We start from the raw sequence: 22,364 nt of genomic DNA on the forward strand, positions 1-22,364 counted from the left end.
GGGTGGCTCATCCATATTGGGTGACCGAGCGCTCACAGAGCACTCCCTCAGCTGCAGTAAGCAGTTCATGGAGCGCTTCTGGGCTGGGCTGGCTTTAAACTGTACAGGGAAACCGTTCCTTTACACAATTTGGTTCTCCAGCATGCATGCCTAATGATCCATGCAAAGTCAGGACACTTTGCTTCCAGCATTACATGGCCATTGGGGATGCAAGTTGGGAACTGCAGATCTGAATGGGTGTACAGGAACTCCTGCACCTCCCTGCACATTCAGGTAGCTTTAGGACTTCAGCTGGGAGTGCTGCGGGTCCTATGCACGTGTGCAGGAACCGCTCCCTGCTCCCGCATTCCAGTTTCATTGTGCGCAGAACCTGGAGGGCCTTCATACAGGTACTTCAGGCTAAGAAGAGTGTGGACCGGGGAAGCAAGTAAAGAAAATAAAAAATTATGAATTCATGTGTTAATGTATACGTGTGTGAAGGAGCCTGTGTATAGTGTAGGAGTACACCTCTGAATACATGTATAATTGAACAAGTGTCTATGAGTATACATACGAAAGAGCAAGCGTATGGTGTATTGTAGTGCAGTGAATGCTCTGAATTTGTGTTCTTGAGTTTGTGGCGGACCAGTTGTGCAAGGCTTATTTGGCTGCTATCTGGGCAAATATTCTTAGCGTGGCATGGAATTTTTTACTGTGCATTAGGGATAAACAAAAAGCGTTATTACATGGACATACTGGCCTACATTGGTGCAGCCAAGCTTTAAATGTTTGTGGCATGACAGAGGTCTGGAATTTCCGGTTCCGACTCTGCCCGAACAGGGTCCACGCCGGTTTGTGAACTAACACAGGTTAATTTTCTGTCATCTGATGATACAGAAGCCCGATACCAGTGGACAGAACGGATAAATGAATTGATTATATCCAAGCCAGATCTCGCTTCATTTTGTGGACATGGTAGAATGCTTTTCAACTCTTGCTCACCATCATTTGGACGATTTAACTGGTCTAAAGATCCAATTTGATTGCGATCTCCTTCCGGTGTGGCCGAATTGCTAATTTCTGGACTCATTAACAGGATTGCGGAATCAGCCCCCCAAAGGGTTGAGATCAGGGTATTTTTCTCTTAAATATGCTGAAATGTATATGTGACAGTTTTTAAACTGAATTTAAATTTGAACACGTTCAGAAAGACACAGATGAATGACCAAGAACTTATGAAGTTTACGGGAATGCTATGTCCTGACGAAGATGGATACCACCTGCATTTTATTGTTAGATGTGTTATTTCCATCGAAACTACTAATTTTGAACGGTGCCATGTTTTCCATATTATCTTGTTTCCTTTCCACATGACACTTTTGTAGTCGACGCACAGCATCCCATAGTTAGATTTTAGTGTGTGTGCTCTATTGTTTTCTTTTCAATTAATATGAACTATTTTCTAATTTATTGTCTGCTTCTAAATTGATTATTGGAATTATTAATATCAATAGTATTTTGATGTCTCCTTGATCATTAATATTGTTCAGGTCATGCCATTGATATACAATTTGTTTGCTATATATTTAGTCTGGTCAGGGCAACTGGGGGCTTCCTCATTAGAGTGATCCCCTTCACTCGCTTGAGGCACCTCTTATGGCATGCCCAGACTAACTTTCAGGATTAATGTGATTCATCCTTTTATGATTTCCTGCAGCAGCCAATATTTGAAACTAGCACTTTAACATAGTATGCACTCTTTTATAGGTGTGCGACATATATTTTTGTATGTTGTATTAGCACATGAGATGATTTAATAATTTTTTTACAAAGATTCAAAATTGATATAAATAAATAAATATATATAGTATTTTAAATTATTGCTTGCTTCATGTATGGTGATCTGAACTGCAGCTGAGGGGACTTTCTCCCTTTCTCCACGGTTGGACGTTGTCCTTTGAGTGAACCTTCTCTTTCTTTTTCTGCCGGCTTGACCCGTTTACTATTGTTTGTTGCTTTCTTTCAGCCAGCGAAGTAGGGGAAACCCATCCATTGTATTGATGACATTTTTACTGACAAAGACAACAGGAGTATAGGGATATGGCATATATTGACAGCATCAACAAGTTTACTTCTTTTAGTGTTACTGGCATTGTGCGCAAATTAATGCGCATGCTCCTTTATGGGAATACTGGCATATATTGGTATAAACAAAATTGACTTGTATGGGCGCAACTACCATGAAAATATATTATTTTTTTTATATACAGGCCCGAATTGTGGGAAAAGGCATCATGAAAAGGCTCTTCTTATCCATTATTGTTGGCTTGCATCCGTTTGATTTTTTCATGAGTTATCCTACAAAACTGACTGCAGTCCGTGTGGCTTTTACCCACATTTTCAGACAGTGTGCTTTAAAAACGCACAATGTGAACCAATTATTTAAAAAATGTTCCTGGGGTTGGGGGACCCTACCCCTACACAATCCCCACTTAGTTTAGGCTCGCTGGCTACAATTGATTGCTCCCGCATATTTGTGAGGAACATTTACGACCCTCCAATTAAAATATTCTCTAGCTGCCGCTGAAGCCCCACACTGCAAGCCTGAACTTCATTGCGCATTTAATTTCCATCTTCATTGCTAAATAAGATAAAAAGAATTGTGTGGTGTTTATACTGTTGAATTAAATACAGGCTTTTGCTTTAGCCACCTTTGATTCCATTCCATTTTGGATAATTGTAACATTGCGTGCCTTAGAATGCACGGTCTTGCCGGGAAACTACAGATCCCATCAAAGGGAGTATATTTAATCAATTTTCAGGCACACCAGGAACAAGCTAGCCTTCGCCGGTCATCATCCGAGTTGACGGATTGTCAGGAAACTCAAGAGCCTTCACGGAAATAAGCAGATTTTGTTATCTATAGTGTTGTATACGATACTAGGAGGAGCCACGCCTTAGCTATGGGATATTATTGCAACCTCAAACCTGCTTCTGGCAGCTCAAAAAGGTATGAGACTTGCAATCGTCGATAAATACATTGCGCTGAAATTAGATATAGCTCCACTAGCAGCTGCCAGGTTACGGCAGGACCGAACACGAACCCATGCTCTCAAATCGTACCCGCGACCGCAGTGGTGCCAATTAAACCACACTACATTCAATGGCCCAGCATTGATGGTTGAAGTAACCCCAGAACCTCAGACAAACGGAGCAGCAGAGACTCAAAACATTCCTGAAAGATGTCAATCAGGGGCCCCGTTGAGTAATTCTCTGGTCCCAGCTCTGTTAAACATGAGATCATTAAACAAACCTGCATTAGATATTCATTAATATCTTATTTCTCACGACCTTGATATCTTTTGTTTAACTGAAACCTGGTTAACTGATACTGGTGGTCCTGCCCTTGACATGGCAATTCCAGATGGACATTTTATTATCTGCAAAAAAATAACCTTGGGACATGGGGGTGGCGTTGCAGTTATCGCACAAAAATGCTTTCAGTTTTTCTGAAAGTACGATAGTTTGCGATAATTGCGAGGTATTGCATCTAAAACTCACCCCATCCCAGTGCAGTAGCCTTAATCTTATCCTGTGTATCGACACCACCAGGAAATAGCCCATTTTAATGAGGATTTACTCGAAATTCTAAAAACCATTAATGACCCAAACTGTTCCACGTTGGTAGTGGGTAATCTAAAATCAATCGCTTCACAAACCGAGAGATAAAGAAGCTATAGCTTTGGACGAACAACTCTTAGAACTTAGTTGTAAAGTCCAGTGTGACAACCTGACAGAAGCTCCATGCACGGAAAACCCAAAGGAGGGTTGGTGGGGACAAGAGACAGAAAATAAAACAGTGCTGGATCATGAAAACGAAACACACACATGCCCCAATATTCACGGTCACGGCCGTACAAGTACAGACTTCATAAAATCATCTGCTCAGGCAGCCGCGGGAAAAGACATGACTCATGTTAATAGTTTACACATCAAAGGCAACACATTCCCTCTGAAGTCAGCGAGGAAAAAACTTGTTTAAACTGTTTTCAGATTAAGGACAGCAAGTTCCTTTCGAAGTCAAACCGCAGTTATAATGACCGGAACAGAAAACCATACGAGCGTGTTAGTAAACAAAAGAATGCGCCACAGAAAACTGTAGAAGACAGCATTATTGTATCACAGAACTTACCGTGTACTTTTACAATGAAAACCAGCGTTCTCCACGAGGCACCAGTCCGGGCTCCATTATGCCGACCAGGATCCTCCAAGGAAGGGGCTTTTCAAGCTTTCGGGCGGGGAAGCATCCTGATTGGGTGGAATTGTGAAAGCCCCAATATAAGGGAGGAGATAAGGAAAAACTGGGGGATTTGTTTCCTTTCTGTTGCAGAGGTCAGCAGAGGGTGAGGAAGCAGCCGAGAGGTTCCAGTGGGCATACGAAGACTAAACTACGTTTTTTTCCTTATACTCTAACCAAGCCTGCTGATAACGGATTTTGGACTCTAAACAGGGGTTCTTACCCAACTTAATTTTCTTTTGTTACCATTTTGAAGTCAATAAAGACAATTTTTTGTTAACCTAACTCCTGTTCATAGTGATCCCTTACATCGAGAAAAACGAACCCACTGCCATATCTGGAAATATTTTCGACTGGGTGTCTCTAGAAATCTTGAAGTGGTTATGAAGAGTACCACTCCATGCATCTGGTCAGACCATTGTATAATTCATTTCACCATCAACCTAAAAAATAAAAAATAAAATACCAAAAACAGTCCCAAATCCATCCATAGAGCCATACAATTGCAACTATAAGAAGGTGAATCCCCACCATCTTCGGAGTTACCTCGCAGGAAATCATGCTCTCCACTGATGACTCCGATATTCTGGAGACGCTTGTCGAAACATAATAACGTCCCGACTAAAATGCTGGATGAAGTAGCCCCTATGACAAGGAAACTAGTGAGAGAAAATGGAAATCATAAATAACTGTTCACCCAGGAACTATCAAACCTGAAAAAGCAAAAGAGAAGTGGAGAACATGCTTGGCTAAAACATCCCATAGCCCCAAATAGAGGGAAATAGAAAGTACTTCAGGCAGCTTACAAAGCTAAAATAATCTCATTAAAAAATAATGTCTTCAATGAAGAAATTACAGGAGCAAAGAACAAATCAAGGAAGCTCTTTCAGATGTTGAAGCTTCTAGAGAAAGCAAACATTAGTGCAACCGATCCAGCCTTCATATCAAGACTGAGGATGTTCAGCTGGCCTTCACAAATAAGAATACAGCCTGTAGAAAAATTGAAAACAATCTAAAGGAAGGACTAGGCAAGCAGGTCCAGTCAGCAGCTGTCTACAAACAGAATGTACATCCTCAATTTGTTTTCAAACATGTAACCATTCTTGAGATGGAGCCATCGCTGTCCTCCATGCGGTGCCCTGAGAATATCATCCCAGTCAAATTTATCTTGGAGATGGGAAGGGAGTTTGCTCCTTTTCTCTCTAGATTGGTCAACTCTTCTTTTGACCATATTTCAGTTCCAGAAAAAATAAACATTGCCACCATCACCCCCCCCCCTGTTAAAAAAAGGTGGCCTGGACCGTAAAGATGCTAAAACTGTAAGACCCATTAACAGACACAAATGTTCAGCTGCTATTCCTAGATAAAATGGCCACAAAACAACTACATTCCCACAAGGAGCTGTCATCGACATTTCACAGCAGACAATCTGGTTCAGAGCTAATCACAGACAGAGACAGCTCTCCTCGATTTACACAGACTAACAAGCTGGAGATGGAAGACCAAGGAAAGAATGGGCTCTTGATCCTGCTTGACTTGTCTGCATCCTTTGATCTGCTGGACCATGATCGCCTGCTTGACACATGGACCATGATCGCCTGCTTGACACACTATCAGATACAGGGAATTGTGCCCCTCATGCGACGAACAGGATTAAATACTCGGTAGGGTAGAGAATCCTCAATTTGCTGGGATAATGCCTCCTCCAACTTAGCTCTCATTATTTATGGAGTTCCACAGGGAGCTTGCAATTCACCAACACTTTTCAACCTGTATATTACATCTCTTTGCAGTTTGCTAGAATCCTTTGGAGTCAGGTTTCCCAATTACACAAATGATACCCAGCTGATTCTGGAAATCAGTGGGGACCATGATACGGACGCCAGGAATCTGAATGCAATATACAGGATTATTGAACAGTGGATGACAGAATTGGCTCTATCTAAATGGAGCAAAAACAGAACGTCTGATGTTTGGCAGCACAGGGGAAAGAGCAAAATTGGGAAACGAATATTGATGTTTTGTGTCAAAGATTGCCCCATTATAGTTGTATTTCTTAATGCCTCTCTTTGCTCCAAGACACAGACCAACAGCGTATCAATCCTTCAAAAAGGTAGCAGGTGCCCCTCTCCAGAAAGAACATGGCATGATAGCCTGTTCTGTGGTTTGTTCCCCCACTTTGAGTGTTTGCAGCAATTGCTTTTTGCACACTACCTTTCACAGATGGGAAATACCCATTTGCATATCAGTCTTTGTCCCGCCCACATGGGCAGTCCAGCACCAAAATGCTATGGCACACGTGTATGGGGTTTCTGTTGGTACTCCTGTTCAAAGGAGGTTTGCCTGGCATTTCAGTGCTAGACTGCCCTTATGGGGGGGACAAAGACTGATATGCAAATGGATATTCCTCCTCTGTGAAAATTACAGTGAGCTAATAGTGATGGCTGCAGACTCTCACAGTGGGTAAAAACCACAGAACAGGTTATCACGTCATGTTCTTTCGAGAGAGGGGCGCCTGCTACCTTTTTTGCAACTACTTCTCAAGAACTTGCAACTAAGACCGTCAAGGACAATTTGGCTCACATCAAGCGACTTTGCATGGTGCAGATGAAACAGTCAGGGTGCTACACATGCTCCTTGATAAAAACGCCCATACTGTCCAACAATGTACAGCCTTTTTACAAGGGACTAAAACAGACACTTGCCTCAGATAATAGAAGTTCCTTGAATAAATAGCACACATGGTCCTAGCAAAATACTCAATCATAACTTGCTGTTTGGCGTTAGCGAAAGGCGATGAGCAGGAAACTGTAGCTTCCCCTTTCCAGCAGAGAAACAAACACAAGTGGCAACTCCCTGTCTTAAATGGCTCGTAGGAAATTCAAGAGATACTTTTTGCACTATTCATATCTGATAAGCAGCCAAAGGACAGGAAGCACAACACTAAAATACACGCGCACAGTTCAAAGTGTGTGGAGGCGAGTGATATGCTTTACCCCTTCAGAAGCCCACTTAATATAATGGAGTTTGGAGTTGTGTGGAAGCAAGTGACCCTCTTTACTGGTCAATGACCGGAAGCCCAGTACTATGGTAGAGAAAACCAGGGGACACAGGGAACGCCTGTCTCTTAAGCTTGCACATAGGTATGTTGTATATTCAAGACAAGCAAAGGAACAACCTTAAGCGTTAGGCTTTAACCTTCCAGCTGGCAGAAATGACGCACACATGATAGAGAGACAAGCTGACGGGGCAGGGAAAAAAGGTTCACAATACAATCAGCTGAACTCAAGTTGTGGGGGCTGGGGAGATAGCCATTCCAGGTCCCAGAGCAGAGGAAGCCGTGGTCAGTTTGTGTGCTGCACATCTTGCTCGAAGCCGTGAGTTGAAAGTGGAGTCTGGCTGTGTGCATCTAGAGACTAAAAGGCGTTTGATATGTTATACCACTCCATAGCATAGCATAGCTGGACATAATATATATCCCAGGTATCTCAAGCTGCTAAAACTAAAATGTTTACTTGTTTTTTTTCTTCTATTAATGTAAACCATGCTCTTCGCTTACATAACAGCTCTTTTGATATGTATGGTGATGTGCTATGTTATAGTTGCTGCTGTTATAGCATGTGCGATGCAGATCACAGCTTGTAGGAGATGGATGCGATATCAAAAATATATGAACCTAGTATCTTCATTGTCAATTAATTGCATTTTTCTGAGTAATGCATCAGAATGGTGTTTCTCTGAGTCCAAAAGAACTTCACAAGATTTCCTGGATGTGTTTTGTCAAATTGTGCCAATAGGCGCAGACACTCAGGAAGGTTGTCTCAAGTGCTAGGTCAACTCCTGGGGTACCCATTTTCATAAAACATGACTTCTGATTCCATGTCCACTCCTCACAGCCTCAACTGAGGTGGAGGGGCAGAAATCAAGCTTGACCACAGGCAATTAAGTCAAGACTTCTAAGGAATATTAAGCCATTCATCTCAGAGATGAATTGTGCCTCTATCGGCCAAGCCATTATACTTTCTCATCTTGACTACTGTAACTCCTTACTTTTGGGGGCCAGCTAAAAGCGCTTAAAACAATTCCAAACACTCCAAAGCGATGCAGTTCGGATCATCAAGGGCATCCCTAGACAGGAACACATTTCCTTAGGGAGGGCATCACTACATTGGTTGCCCGTATTAATTTAAAGCCAGTCACCCTAGTGCATAAGTGCATCCACAGAACAACCACAGTATACCCGAAGTCCTGCATTGCTCTCTATAGTCCGAAGCGTGCTCTGCGGTCAGTTTATTTGGGAACTATCTGCTCCCTCAGGTTTAAAAGGGATTGGGGGCTTGATAGAGCCTTTCCCACGAGAGCAGCTCAGATGTGGAATTTGCTCCTGTCTGGAAACAAAATTTCACATCTTCTGGGCTCATCTCAAAACCTTGCTTTTCAAATAATATAGGGTTCAAACTGGTATGTTTCAGTTGGTTGACATGAACCGATTATGTGTGTCCCGTTTCCTAATGTCCTCCTGGTGTTTGTGTTGGCGCCCAGATCCCTGCGGGTTCCAGGCACGGTATGAATAAATAAAACTGTGAATGTGAGCATATTAATAACTAAAGAACTTGCTCCGATTGACATTAAAGGCCTGTCCATGTATTAATTTCCCGAAACAAACTCTGAGGCACAATCAGTTAATGCACGTGGCTGGTACCTAAAAGTTGGGCGTTTGAGCCCATCCTGCTATGGCAGAGATCTGGCTTAAGTGAAGCTGTGAAAGTCTGATGCGGTTATGATGTGTATTTGGTTGATAAATGTTGCTGATTACATCTTCAATCATTCACTACAGTCGAGCTGAGATTGTACCAGTGGTCGCCCTCCCTTCCCCAAAAATCAGCTGGTTTTTAAAGCTTTAAAATAAAAATCTCATGGTAAGCGGAGAGACGGCCCAGCTCCCGAACAGTAGCGACGAAACTAGGATGACTGGTTACCCTAAACTAGCAATGGTCCCAAACACAAAGATGAAACGGTCACAGCCAGACAGGTATACCTCCTTTGCCTATTTAAAAGGTAGCCTGGGCTGAAGTGAACGGGACTTAAATACGTAAAAATGTATTGTAAAAAGGATACATACATTGCAAGTTTGCAGACTGCCCTTTGACAATTCCTGACGGAGCTAAATTTGTATGTAATGGGTCTTATCTGGTTATAGATATATTTAGCTGTCCCATTTGTTCCCGGTTGCTCTCCAGGGACGAAGCAGATTTTGGCCTGTTTGTTATTCAGGAAGCCTTCCATTTTGTCACAGATTATAGGGGCGTCTACAAGTCGAATGTGTCTGGCGATAGAAAAAGCACCACTAGGTTCTACACTTCTTGTAACTCAGTGATATATAGCATTTTAGTCAATGGAAAACAATTGCTCTGGGATTCCATGAAAGATGGGGCAGGGTAAGGCATCACATAATCAACCGGACAATATATAAATTATAAAACTTGTTGAGGAAAAAGTTTATCAATGTAGCTTTATTTTTCCTATCATGAATGGAATCCTGCAACTACGAACACTTCAATTAACACGGAGCATTACAGAAATCTCATCTAGTTTTTCCACTGAACGGTCAAACCTGAAAGAAACACAATGAAAGACATCCCCCGTCACCATTTCACACTGCATCCCGCTTTCGGCACTATTCACCCCTTAATAGACAAACAACACTCCTAATCACCCACTCGCTGCTGTGTGGGTTAACTGGCAGATTAATATCGGTCAATGCAAAACCAAGAAACCCCAGTTCATTTTTGTGCTGTAGTTGCCAGCATGGACTTTTAGTTTCTCTAGATTTGGAAACCAGTGGGAAAATACTTGCTGGTTTCCAAATGCCTGAAAATCCAGCCTAATTCCTACACAGATTCTACCGTGTTGTAGTGCCGTAGATAGCTCCTAGTGTGAAATATCTTTCTGGGCCAAATCTGTGAGCAACGCCTCCTCCTCGATATTCTTTTCCATATTGGGATCATGACAGCTAGCTACTGCATAGTATCAGAATAATGGCAATGGGCTTAAGGGATTTTTTGTGGCTTTAGTGCCTGGCAGAGGGTTGCCATGGATTACATTTTCAGAAGCGCAAGCAAGCTCTTGTTGTACAGAGAAGAATTAGAATTTCTGTTGGATCAAGAAAAGTTTTCCCATCAGACATGGAATCTGCCCCTTTATCACGGATTGCATCAGAGTCCAAAACAAGAAAACTGCGTAGAAATCCCAAGGCTGGAAAATTATGGGACAAACAAGTAGCTATGGCACACAAATAAATGTTCCATTTGTGCACACAAGAAAACAATTCAAAAATTCAAGTGCCAAAGTGTATATTGCAGAATACAAAATTGTTATGAAAATAATGATAACCTTGGTTAAAACCACGAAAGTTTCAAGTTTATAACCCCTGCACGTTAAGTGAAAATAATAGTAAGCCCCAGCAGAACGGAAGTGGGGGGCCAAGGCATGGTCTGGGCAAACCAGGCGCATAGGGCATAAACAGGAGAGGGGAGGGGAGTTCTCCACCTCTTTCTTCCCAGCGCATCCAGAACTGAGTGCTCTGCAGCACCATTAAAGCATCTTCATATTGGTTCCCACTACGTGCCGCTTGTTCCTTCCTACTGGCCTTCAGTCTCCATGTCCAGATATCGAAGGTCTATTGCATTTAGATGCGAGTTAAAAAGGGTAATCTGATAGGGCGTGAATTTCTAATGCATAGGTGCAATATGCCAGACTGAGATTAGCATACATTTGGTGGGATGACTCTTCAATCTTGATTCATTCAATTGTGAATTCTTGCCCTGTAATGGGTCTTATTTATTTTAGAAGATGTTATGTGTTGTGCGGTTCGTGGACCTTTCCTTTGTGAAGAGAGCACTGTACCAGATCTAGGGGCTGGATCGGGATGAGGAAGGGCGTCAAGAACTTTTTACCATTTTAGACTGTCACTCACACCAACTGCAAAGGGAAGTGATGGAAGCCCAGGACAAAGACAATCTCCCAGAACTGGATTCGGTCACAGTGTGTTTGGATTTGAGTGGAGAGCTGGCATGGGTGGTAAGACTGTTCACCTGGCTGAGTTCTAGTATAGCCCCAAACGATCAAAAGACAGTGTTTGGGTTAGGGCAGGGTTCAGCAATGCATTCAATATGTCGGCACGGAAGTTAAACAATAAACAGTACCAATTGTCATTGAGTCGTGGTAATGTGCAGCATGTGCATCATAGTCTCACCAAGGGCTGGCATATGTAACGCAAGGACAGGGTGCAACTGTCCGGGGCTGGAATATATTCATTGATAAGTAGATATCTTGTGAAGGGCACCATCCAACGTGAAGAATTTCATGTATGTGCATCCATGTGGGGGCGAAGAGGAAAGAGGGGGCTGGTCAGTAGGTAATGCCCCAAACAAGTAGGATCTGGTGCACTCTACCAGTATGCTTAACTCATGCTCACCGTTGGTACTGCTCCGTTAGGAGTGTGGGGCGCAGGGGGATGAAGAAACAGGTCATGGATCCAGATGAGGTGGACAATATCCCCCCTAATTTATGTTTTTTGGGTATTTATAATGCGGCTATACAGCAAAAGGTGTTTCAAGGAGCAACAAGACAAAAGAGGGGGGGTGCAGGGATGGAAAACAAAAACGGCCCCACTATGCCTTATGGCATTCGGATCGTGCAAGGACATTAACAAGAGTGCAGGGGGAAGAGTTCCTGGCATGGCTGAAGGGCACATGGGTTATGTAAGTGCCAAGGGGAGGTCAGATGGACAAGTGCAGGGGTGTGCAGGGGAAGAAGGTCCACTACGTGCTGCTAAGCGTGAGGGACAGGGCTGGGGGGGCTCAAAAAGGAGCAGGCCCAGCCAGGCTAGTGCAGGGGGGTGGGGAGAAGCCAGGAAGGACAAGTGCAGGTGGGTGGGTGTGGGGTCAGGGGAGACCATGTACAGGGGAAGACTAGTCGAGAAGGGCCTGGTGTCCTGTAAGAATCTGAAGGAACCAGGCAGCCAGTCAAAGGGGGCAGAGGGGACATTAGCCGGGGATGGGGAGAGAGAAGGAGGAAGAGAAAAAGGAGGGTCTTGAGAAGCTTCCAGAATGTAAGGAGATCTGGCTCAAGCCTGAGAGGGGCAAGGAAGCCATTCCAGAGGGAAGCACCAGCGGAGGAGAGAGAGATCTACCCCCCTTTGCCCCCACCCACCATTCTCTGCTTGGGAAAGCACCTGATCTGCAGAGAGTTCGAGCTAGAAGACCAAAGGGCTCTAGAAGGGAGGTATTTAGGGAGAGAGTTGGATGTAGTAGGGTCACAGGCCCCAGAAAGCCTTGTGGGTGATGCAGAGGGCCTTGAACTTGATCCTTGCAGCAACCAGGAGCCAGTGGAAAGATTTTAAGGCTGGAGGGATGCAGTCCGTGGGCTTGGAGGCCAAGGATAAGTCGTGCAGTCCTATTCTGGATTAGTTGAAGGGGGCGAACGGAGAAGTTAGACAGATTAAGGAAGAGGCGTATGTCCAGCCTGGAGAGGACCATTTTCCCTCCCTCCTACCATGTCAGTACTGTCGGTGAGCATCCCCATGGCACAGCTGGAGCAATATATCATGCTTCAAAAAGGCCTGCATTCAATATATCGATCCATATGTTCTCCCTGCAGGCCATTTTTGGTGAAAACCGGTTTCCCGGGTCCAGCATCAGCACTATGGGAAATCACTTTGCTGTGCCTGCACCGTCATCTGTCCCTACTCTGATGCAGGGAACACCTATGCATCCCATCTTCCCCCAGACTCACCGACCCCTTACCGCCGCCCAACTCTATCAGCTCATGCAGTGGATCACTCCACCCCAAAGCCCCTGGACAGCCGCTGCGCCCCCTCCATCCCACTGACTCATACCCCGCCCTCTGCCCAGCCTAACATGCTAAGCCCTCCTTACATGTGAAGCCCGCCGCTGCTGCTTCTGTATTTCTGGAGGCATACGCAATTACGCGCATGGGCCCATCCAGAAAGGCTGCCTTTTGGAAAAGGGGGGGCCTATCAGAAATGCCTCATCTCCACCAAGATAGATTCCAGGTGTGGAGGGGTGGCATGGTAACATGCTCCACCCCCCCCCATACCTCTTCCCTCCTCCATTTCCATTTTGAGCTTTGTTCCCTATGGGTAACAGGGTCTACACAATGATGGCCATTGAATGTGCAGTGCTTAGAAAAATAATTGTATAAAACTGTCTTTGTCTGTTTTATTTCATATAATAAATGAGACCGAAAACATTACAAAGAAGTTTGGCTGCAATGACTTCCATTTGGGCTTGACCCATGGGCCTCCCACGACAAAGCCTCGATGAGTGACTGACACATGAACAAGTTACGCCAAATCAAGTAACCGCAGATGTAGGGGAAAAACAAAACTAGACCAGCAAAAAAATGTTTTTTAAAAAAGATTCTATTCACTACGACTATCACCCGTTTAGTCACAAAGTTTACACCAAGATTAAATATTAAAACTCGTGTGTATTTTTAGTTCATCTTTCTGTATCCACTGAATTGACTTACTACTAAATATCCGAGTTTACTTATCTCCACCAAACTCCTGACCGAGAGCATTGCGCAAGTGAAACGTTCTCAAGAGTGCCATATTAGAACACAAAGAGGGGGCGGGGGGGGCTGAACAGGTGAGCAACCATCTCAAGACAACGTGTCCACTTCTTCATTCACAGACTTCAATGTCAATATACCAGTGAAGCTTCCAGGTGAGGCACGTTGACGACTAAGTCCAGGAACAGACTTGTTGTAAAAAGCTGAGGTTTGGGAAAACATTGCAGAAACACAACATACACAAACAACTCCTCTTAGTGCCACGTATTACTTTGAAACGAGCTTATACCCAACATTGCAAGTACAACGCATGTTAAAAAATAGCAACCTTCCTTTAGAAGATGTGAACGTCTGACGCTTGTTAGAATTAGATTATTTCCATTCACCTGAGTCAATGTTCATCAGCCGAGCTGTTGCTTCCACATGCAATAAGCCAAGAAGCAACACACAGGATTGCAAATTCGCTCCAACTACTTAAGGAACAAGGAAGCTTCTACTCGAGAGCTTCTGCAAGACAGCCCACATTGGGTTCATCTGCTGTGCCCTCCCTACAGCCGTTAACGTATTCCTCCAACCGAGGGCACAATTCTGTTCACTTCTATTATACACACTGCATAGACAATGCCATCCCAACTTCACAGTACCTCAAAACGCAACATCCCATACAATCCTCTATGGCAACACACAACTCTGACTCAAGGTCTGTAGTGACAAAGCACCACAGCCTGTGCGACACTACCAACCAAACCCTCAAACCTCCACTTGTGGCAACACACAATTCAATCATATCACATGCTGCCACACACAACACTCCCAAATCATAAGCATACCAATCCTACTGCCGTTACAAACGTCAACCCACATCATTAATGCAACACATAATTCCATACAATGAGGCTACTTGTCACGACCACACACTCCAATGTAACATACTCAGTCTTGCCCCCAGAACAATACATATTAATTATAATTAATAGTTTGTTTCCTCCATTTTTCCAACAAATACCATTCACCCAAGGGTACATACAGATTTCAGATACATAGAAAAACATCAGCTACTCAAGAGTTGGACAAGAACTAACTCCCCACCTCGCTCAACCCATGATCGATCAGTCTGGGAATATAGGTAATGAATGAAGCGCTCTTCTCAGGCATGAGCCAAGCACATTCACTTAGCAAATTTGTATTATGGCAATGCAGACTCAAGCCTCAATACATGGAATAGTATATAACTGAATATTAATAACGTTTAGAAACAGGAATAATCTGACATGATTGGTAAACGTCTCAAATGGCAGGGTACTAGCTAGGCATAAAAATACACTCGGCCCCATAGTTCCACACACACACACACCATTTCTTGCACCCCAAGAGGATCACTAGCCACTGGCGAGTGCGCATTTTGGAGGTAGGAATAAAGTGCTATATAAAACCTGATCTTTGTATCTACCTAATAAATATTCTACACCAGGACACAATGTAGTACTCTTTGGAGCCATAATGTTTCTCATTTACCCATGGTGAACTATCAGCCTAACCCCCCAGCTCCCCGCCCCTGCCCCCCCCCCCCCCCAACAACTGTGCACCTTTGAAATAAGCCACAAAAATATGTCGACATTTCCTTATAACTATGGTCAATATAGCCCCGAATACATAGCCTTTTGGTCATTATAAATGCTGAAAAATAACTAGACTGTTTGCAATCAAACCCACAAATGCAATCCATCATCAGGCAAAGGACAAGGAACGCAGTGAAGTTGGTAATTAATAGGCCAGTAAAAGACAAACATTTTAAAAAAAACATTGATTGGAAAGTGGAGTATTCCCTTGATACAAGTATAAAACTGGCAAATTGTCAACAAAAGGCTTAGGAATAGGGCTGGACCAGCAACCTAGATCATCTAGCTGGCAAAAATTCTTAAGTCTGAATACATTCATAAAAGTTTCTATCCTGAGAACACAACTAGGCATTCTACTTTTTGCAAACAGAAAATTGAGAAGGTTATTTAGGTTATTACATCAGAATCTTTTACCAACATTGCAGGTTTTAGGCCCTACTGTAAGACACTAAAAATAAATACATTGTACTAGACTGGACATTACAAGTTTTAACTACTTTGGTAGCCTTGTCCATTATACACCAATGTTGAGGAATTCGTAAGACGTTGTTCAGCTGAGTAACAATCAATAATTGTGTCAATTATTTTTTTGCAAAAAATGTTTTTTGATTTTACGATTGGTCTATATATTGTAAATATTGAATTGTGTACTCATTGTAAAAATGTTTATTTGAACTGTATGCCAGGTTAATAATAATAAATAACGACCCCAAATTCTTCTATGTGAGTACTAATGCTATTTTATATATGTTACCAAACAAAGTCACATGACCATTTGCATGCCACCATTTGTTCAGGTGTCAAAAAGTGTTTTACAAAACATTTTATTCAATTTAACATTTGAGTTTAAAAATCACAAGTTCATTATTCATAGACTGGTCATAAAAAACGTCTAGCTTCAATGCTTCATAAGGAGTACTTCCTGGAGAAGGATAATTGAGGTACTCGCAAGAGGATTACTCCCTGGAAGGTAACAGTACATCCCATAGGCAAGCTTAAAAAGGTCATAGAATTACATAAAAGTCCATAAAATTACTTAAATTACATAAAATGTACGCAAACATACGCAAAGTCACATAAAATTACACTGCTTAGCGTATCATTGTATCGAGCACAAAACACACCTAAAGTAAGGTAATAATAATAATTAATGCATTGGCCAAGTTAGTGACTATCAATTGAAAGATGAATTTGAGTACTGTCACTAAGAGGCCAATGGGTTGGCAATATATTGGTGGTGTTGTCGTCCCTATTGAAGAGAAAAAAAGAGTTAAAGGCACAGAGATAAGACATCAAAATAAAGTTAGATATATTCCGAGCGTTTTTAATGGAGGTAAGTTTTCAATATGTCGCCAAAAAGCCAATACAGCGAGTTATGGAGGGACTCGAAATCAGAGTTTGAAAAGTAAGTACAAAATGCCTCGCTTTTAATTGAGGCATAACTGTGAATGTAACCCCCAAGTAATGTCATATTTAGGAACCAAAAATCTGCATTCGGTAAATACATGTTTAGATGTCTCAATAATGGTAGCTGATCTACATAGCCAGCAAACAGGTTGGTCTATGGCAATTTTTAACCGAAAAAGTTGTTTTTGAGATCTGTTGGGGTAAAGCTAACCAAACTCTTAGTCTACAGTATACAGTATAAGCAGCACCCAATAATTTCGATCCGTGCAAATGAGATCAGTAACTCATAATATATATTTCCCCCACAACCACACAAACTAACAATTATTCAATTGTGCAACTTTGCATGAAGAGGGGACCGCTTCGGGGATCTTCTCAGCAACGCACAGGCATTAGCAAGACTAACCCCATTCTCTAAACAGCAGGCGGAGAAACAACCATCATCAAGATGCCAAACACACAGGGCAACAACAACCTGCCTCCACCCAAAAACATTCACATCTGCAACAGAGAGGTGCATCGCGGGTCTTAACCTACAATATTCTACTCTGACTAAGGTCAGACCCACAATTCTCTCAACTACACACGCTGATTCTCCTCACCAAATTGCAAATTGAGCAATAATGGTACAACAACAACAACGGACAGACGATCCCTTCAACCAAAAATAGCACAGATTCTTAATAACGAACGCCCCTCCCAAACATAAGTCAAAAATATTCAACCTCCCTCAATAAAAAGGGCAAGAAGCATACTCCTAATGGCATGCTGCTAACGTCCGAAATATGACAACATACAACACCTGGCATCAACAATACACGAAGAAACAACCATCCCTCTTAACCAACTGTCAACACGGACAAAAACACTGTCTCTTCACTCCAAAAGGTTCAGCTCAGGACCCTCCCCCTCAAACAACACAGAGCCCCAAAGGCGCACTGGATCTGTGGACACACTTCCTGGAACGCTCGGGCTCTGTTCTATGTATTCCCCGCGAAGCCCCTCCGTTGAGGGGGTACATGCTGTGAAAGTTTGGGTGGGGAGTCTCGATGAGAGCAGTCATTAGCGGGTACTCACCCATCCATGGCACAGGGAGAGGCAGAGAGGAAGCGAGTGTCGAAGGGAACGTCGAGACAGGAACGGGGTTAGGGCAAGGAGGGGGCGGATCTGGCTGTTGCTTTTGCTGCTTCTGCTCTGGGGTGTGTTTGACAGTAGGAGACATAGAAGACGGAACGAGCCACTGCCGCGCCCATCAAAAGGACACAGTGCATACAGCAAGATAGAAGAGGGTTACTTGCTTATAGTAGAACAAAACGGACCTTTTAGCACAGGGCTTTAAAAAGTACTATAATAAAACATTATTGACCTCTGTTTACGAAATGTAATTGCTTGTTTCGTCATTATTCTGAATATGAGAGAAACAAGTCAATTTAGTTTAACTGTTTTTAATGACCAATTTTAGAGTTACATATCAACGTTATTGAACACATCATTTTCATTCGAAGTTGAGTAGTCATTTTTGTTATATATTTTGTACCTGTGAGCAAACAGCGGACCATCTTTTTAAAAACGGTTTCCTTAAATATGGACTCCCTATACCACGAATTACATCATTGCGTGTTGCGGAGCCAGCCCTTTTCATAGAGCAAAGCAGACCAGGCTCAACATGGCCATCTTTATGGGGAAGAGGGAGGGGAAATACATTCCAAGTGCGGTGCTCTGACTGGTCTTTGGATCTTTTTCCTGTTCAAGGGAGGCGTCGCCGTGACTAGGCGGAGATCTTCCCTCGAGTCAGCCTAGTGCGTGGGCGTGGCCCAGGCGTGAGTGAATCTTGAAAACCCGGAAGAGCTCATGTTACACCCACAGCTTAAAAAATTGGAAAGGGGAAAGTTTGAGGACAGCAGCGAAGAGCGTTGTCTTTACTTTGGTGGCATTTGATTTTACGGCAGGAAACTACGCATAGTTTATATTTAAAACCGATTCGCCGTTTCCATCACTACAAAAATGATCTTTGTTAATTTTAAAGATATTTATATACCGCACCTTCACCAACAAAGTTGGTCTCAGGCGGTTCTGTAAACAAAGAGGTGGGGGATGGGTAATTGGGCCACGAGGGCATAGGAAAGTGAGACGGTGGTGTCTTGTTGGCAGCTTCAGTTCTGTTTTCACCTTGTGCTGAGCTTGGGTGTGAATATAGGATCCAAGCAGTCCTCGTGTACTGTTGTTGTGATCTATGAGTTGAATGTTGTTGTGGTGTGGTTTGCTGTGAGAGAAGTGGTTGTGTGGGTTTTTGGTTGAATTAAGTATGCAGACATTTGAGGTTTTGGTTAGTGGGTTATATGTCTCTTACTCCTTGTATTTTTGTTTTATGTATCAGGTTGCCATACTGGGTAGGTATATTCTTTCTCTTGCTTTACTGACTGTCTAGTTTCTAGGGCGATGGCGTGGCTGGTTCCTAGCAAAGTTATTTGGGCTTAGTACACCTGGTTGGGCGAGCATCATGGCCCAGTTCCTTAGTGGTGTTAAATTATCATTCTCCTGTTCCTTTATATCTCTTTATTGTCGGTAGCCCATTGGTAGGTATATTCTTTCCCTTCCCTGACTGTCTAGTTCCAGGGGCAGTGGTGAGGCCATAGCTCTCAACTCACACGCTTTTGGTGGATGTCACATGCTTTTGGCGGGTGTCACACGCCTTGTAAACAGACTCACCCGCCAAGCCTCCTGCACGCCCATTCGTTTCAATGGGCCTCTCACCCGCCTAAAATAAAATTGGGTGTTTTCACCCGCCTTAGCGACGCAAATGGTTGAGAGCTATGGATAAGGCTGGTCTCCAGCTAAGTTATTGAGCTTAGTACGCCCGGGAGGACGAGCATTATCACTGCTTAGGTAGTGGTGTTATATTATCATTTCCTGCTTCTTCCTATCTATTTACTGTCGATGGTCCATTGCTGCTGGATCTGAGTGGCCTTGTAGTGTGATGTACGTTTAGCTTTCTTCTAAGGAACTCTGCACCTTGGTTGTGGATTGCTCTGTGTGTTATGCGCATTGATTTGAACTTGATCTGCTGTTTGATGGGTAGCCAGTGTAGCGTTTTCAGTGCTGGTGTGATATGTTCTCTTCGAGGTAGTTTAAGGAGCATTGTGGCTGCTGCATTTTGTATGCGTTGGGAGTTTATTTGGGAGTTGTTCAGGCATGCCCAGATATAAGCTGTTGGAGTAGTGTAATCTGGACACGATGAGCGCGATGACGGTAGTTGTTTTGTTGGTGAGAGGAATTGTAGGATCCTTTTAGCCGCTTGCAGGAGAAAGGAAATATTTCTTGATTAGGGCGTTTACTTGTGGCTCTAGAGTGAGTTTGTTGTCCATCAAGACTCCTAGGTTTTTTACAATCGATGATGGGGCTGAGGTTTCACCAATTTCTGTTGGCCTTAGGCTGTAGAGGTTGTCTTCTCCGCTTTTTTGTGATGATCATTATTTCTGTTTTGCCTGGGTTAAGTTTGAGGTAGTTAAAGTTCATACAGTTGTATATTTCACGAATGCAGTTCTCTAGTGTTGAGTTGTTTTCTTGTGAGTCTTGTATTTTATAAATTATTTGTGTGTCGTCAGCGCATTTGTAACAGGTGAGGCCATGTCTTTCAATGATTTTAATTAGTTGTGACAGGTAGGTGTTGAATAGTAGTGGTGAGAAGGATGATCCTTGTGGGACAACGCATGACAATTCTTGTGGGCTTGATTTGTAAGGTTTCATCAAATTGTTTCTGTTCTGTTTGTATAGAAAGATCTGATCCAAAGTAAGGCGTTGTCAGTAATTCCGAATTCTTCCAGTCTCATGATGAGGATGTTGTGGTTAACTGTGTCGAATGCCACAGAGAGGTCTAAAAGTATCAGAGCGGTGCTGTTTGAGTCTGCGTTTGCCTTTTGACCATCCCAGATTGAAATAAGTGCTGTTTCTGTTCCTCTCATTGGTCTGAAGCCTACTTGTGCCTGGTTTAATAGGCCGTGTTCTTCTATGACTTCTTGGGTTGTTCTATATTTGTGTGTTTCCAGGAGTTTAGCTGGGTAGGGGATGTTGGAGATATGTCTGTAGTTGGAGAGGTCCTCTACGTTTCCTGCTGTATCCTTAAGGAGTGGTTTGAGGTATACTGATTTGAAGGTTTCTGGCACTCTCCCTGTTGAGATTGGTTGAGGACGTTCCTGTAATATTCCATTGGTTTTCCTTGTGAAAGGATTGATTTGTAGATGTCAGGTGGGCAGGGATACACGGGGGAACCTGATTTGTTGCTTTGATTTGCCAGTTTTATGAAAGTCTCCACTGATATATGCGGCAAGTATTGAGTCTGTTCTGGTGTTCCTTGCATCAGTGAGTGTCTAAAGTGTTGCGGTTGTATGGTCTGTTTTGTATGGTCTGTTGGATGGTCCTGATTTTATTTTTGAAGTGGTCTGCGAGGTCACTGCATAATTTCTTCGATGGTATTGGAGCTTTGTTGCAGCTGGGTGGGTTTTCTATTTCGTTTGATTTTAAATGGTTCTTTTTGGGTGTTTGGTGCTTTGAGTATTTCCTTTTTGCTTTTTGTATTTCCTTTTTGTATGAACGGGTATGTTGTTGAAGTTTTAATTTTTTTCTGCAGTCTTCATTGATCCTCCATTCTAGTTCTAGTTTAAATTTTTTTAATTTTCATGGCGCCTATTAGTGGGGTGAACCATTTTGCCGTTGCTATTTTGCGGGATGGATTGAAAGGTTTTTCTTTGGCGATCTCAACGATTGTTGTGGTGATCCAGTTGTGAAGTATGTCTATTTTAGTGTCTAGGTGAACTGTGCCCATGGTTGTTGTTGTGGTTTGGTGATCTCCAGTCGTTCCTTTAAGTTGGAGTTTTTTATGGTTCGCCAGTTTCTTTTCATGATGATCGGTAGCTTTTCTTGTTTCTTGGTTATTGGGCAGAGCAGTGTGATTACCAAGGGGATGAGGTGGTCGCTCCAGAGGATCTGAATCGGTAGCGCCGTGGTAATTCATTTTCTGTTGGCGAAGATTGCGTCTAGTGTATGTCCTGCCGTGTGGGTTGCTCCTTTGACCCGCAGATGTAGTTTCATTGTTGTTAGTTGGCTGGTAAGAGATTTTTGTGAGGTTGTGGTTTCTTCATCAAACCAGATGTTGAGTCTCCGAGAATAATCGGGTGGTGACACTCGATAGCTAGGTTGGTGATTGCTTCTATGAAGGCTGCATCATACGTTGGTGGTGTGTATACCAGTATGAATTTCAGGTTTGTTCTGGGATTTGTTGGTGGACATATGATTAGGGATTCACTTTTGTTGATATTTAATGGGTCATCTGCTTTAATTTCTCAGTGTTCCTTGTGGATGATTGCCAGTCCACCACCACCTTTTGGTTTTCCTGTTTACTTGGATGCAGTTGAAGGTGTTGGGCAGGCAGTTATTGAGAGTGATCTTGTAGTTGTCATCTAGCCATG

The 22,364-nt window shown here is 43.0% G+C and overlaps 1 protein-coding gene across 4 annotated transcripts in view; it reads right to left on the reverse strand.

The window, feature by feature from the left end:
- The window catches only part of PTBP3 (polypyrimidine tract binding protein 3), a 1,755,480-nt gene extending 1,737,365 nt beyond the window's left edge, over positions 1-18,115 (reverse strand). Inside the window, exon 1 of one of the 4 annotated variants that reach the window (XM_069630627.1) lies at positions 17,977-18,115. Coding sequence is in view for 1 of the 4 variants with exons in the window: in XM_069630624.1 (XP_069486725.1) it covers positions 17,977-17,984 (8 nt within the window). In the remaining 3 variants the exon portion in view is untranslated. The remainder of the gene's footprint in view (positions 1-17,976) is intronic. The other 3 variants (XM_069630630.1, XM_069630624.1, XM_069630625.1) reach the window with 3 other exon arrangements.
- Positions 18,116-22,364: the final 4,249 nt, after the last annotated feature.

This window comes from Ambystoma mexicanum, chromosome 6q (genome assembly GCF_040938575.1).
Source record: "Ambystoma mexicanum isolate Mex_15411 chromosome 6q, UKY_AmexF1_1, whole genome shotgun sequence".
Classification (NCBI taxonomy): domain Eukaryota; kingdom Metazoa; phylum Chordata; class Amphibia; order Caudata; family Ambystomatidae; genus Ambystoma; species Ambystoma mexicanum.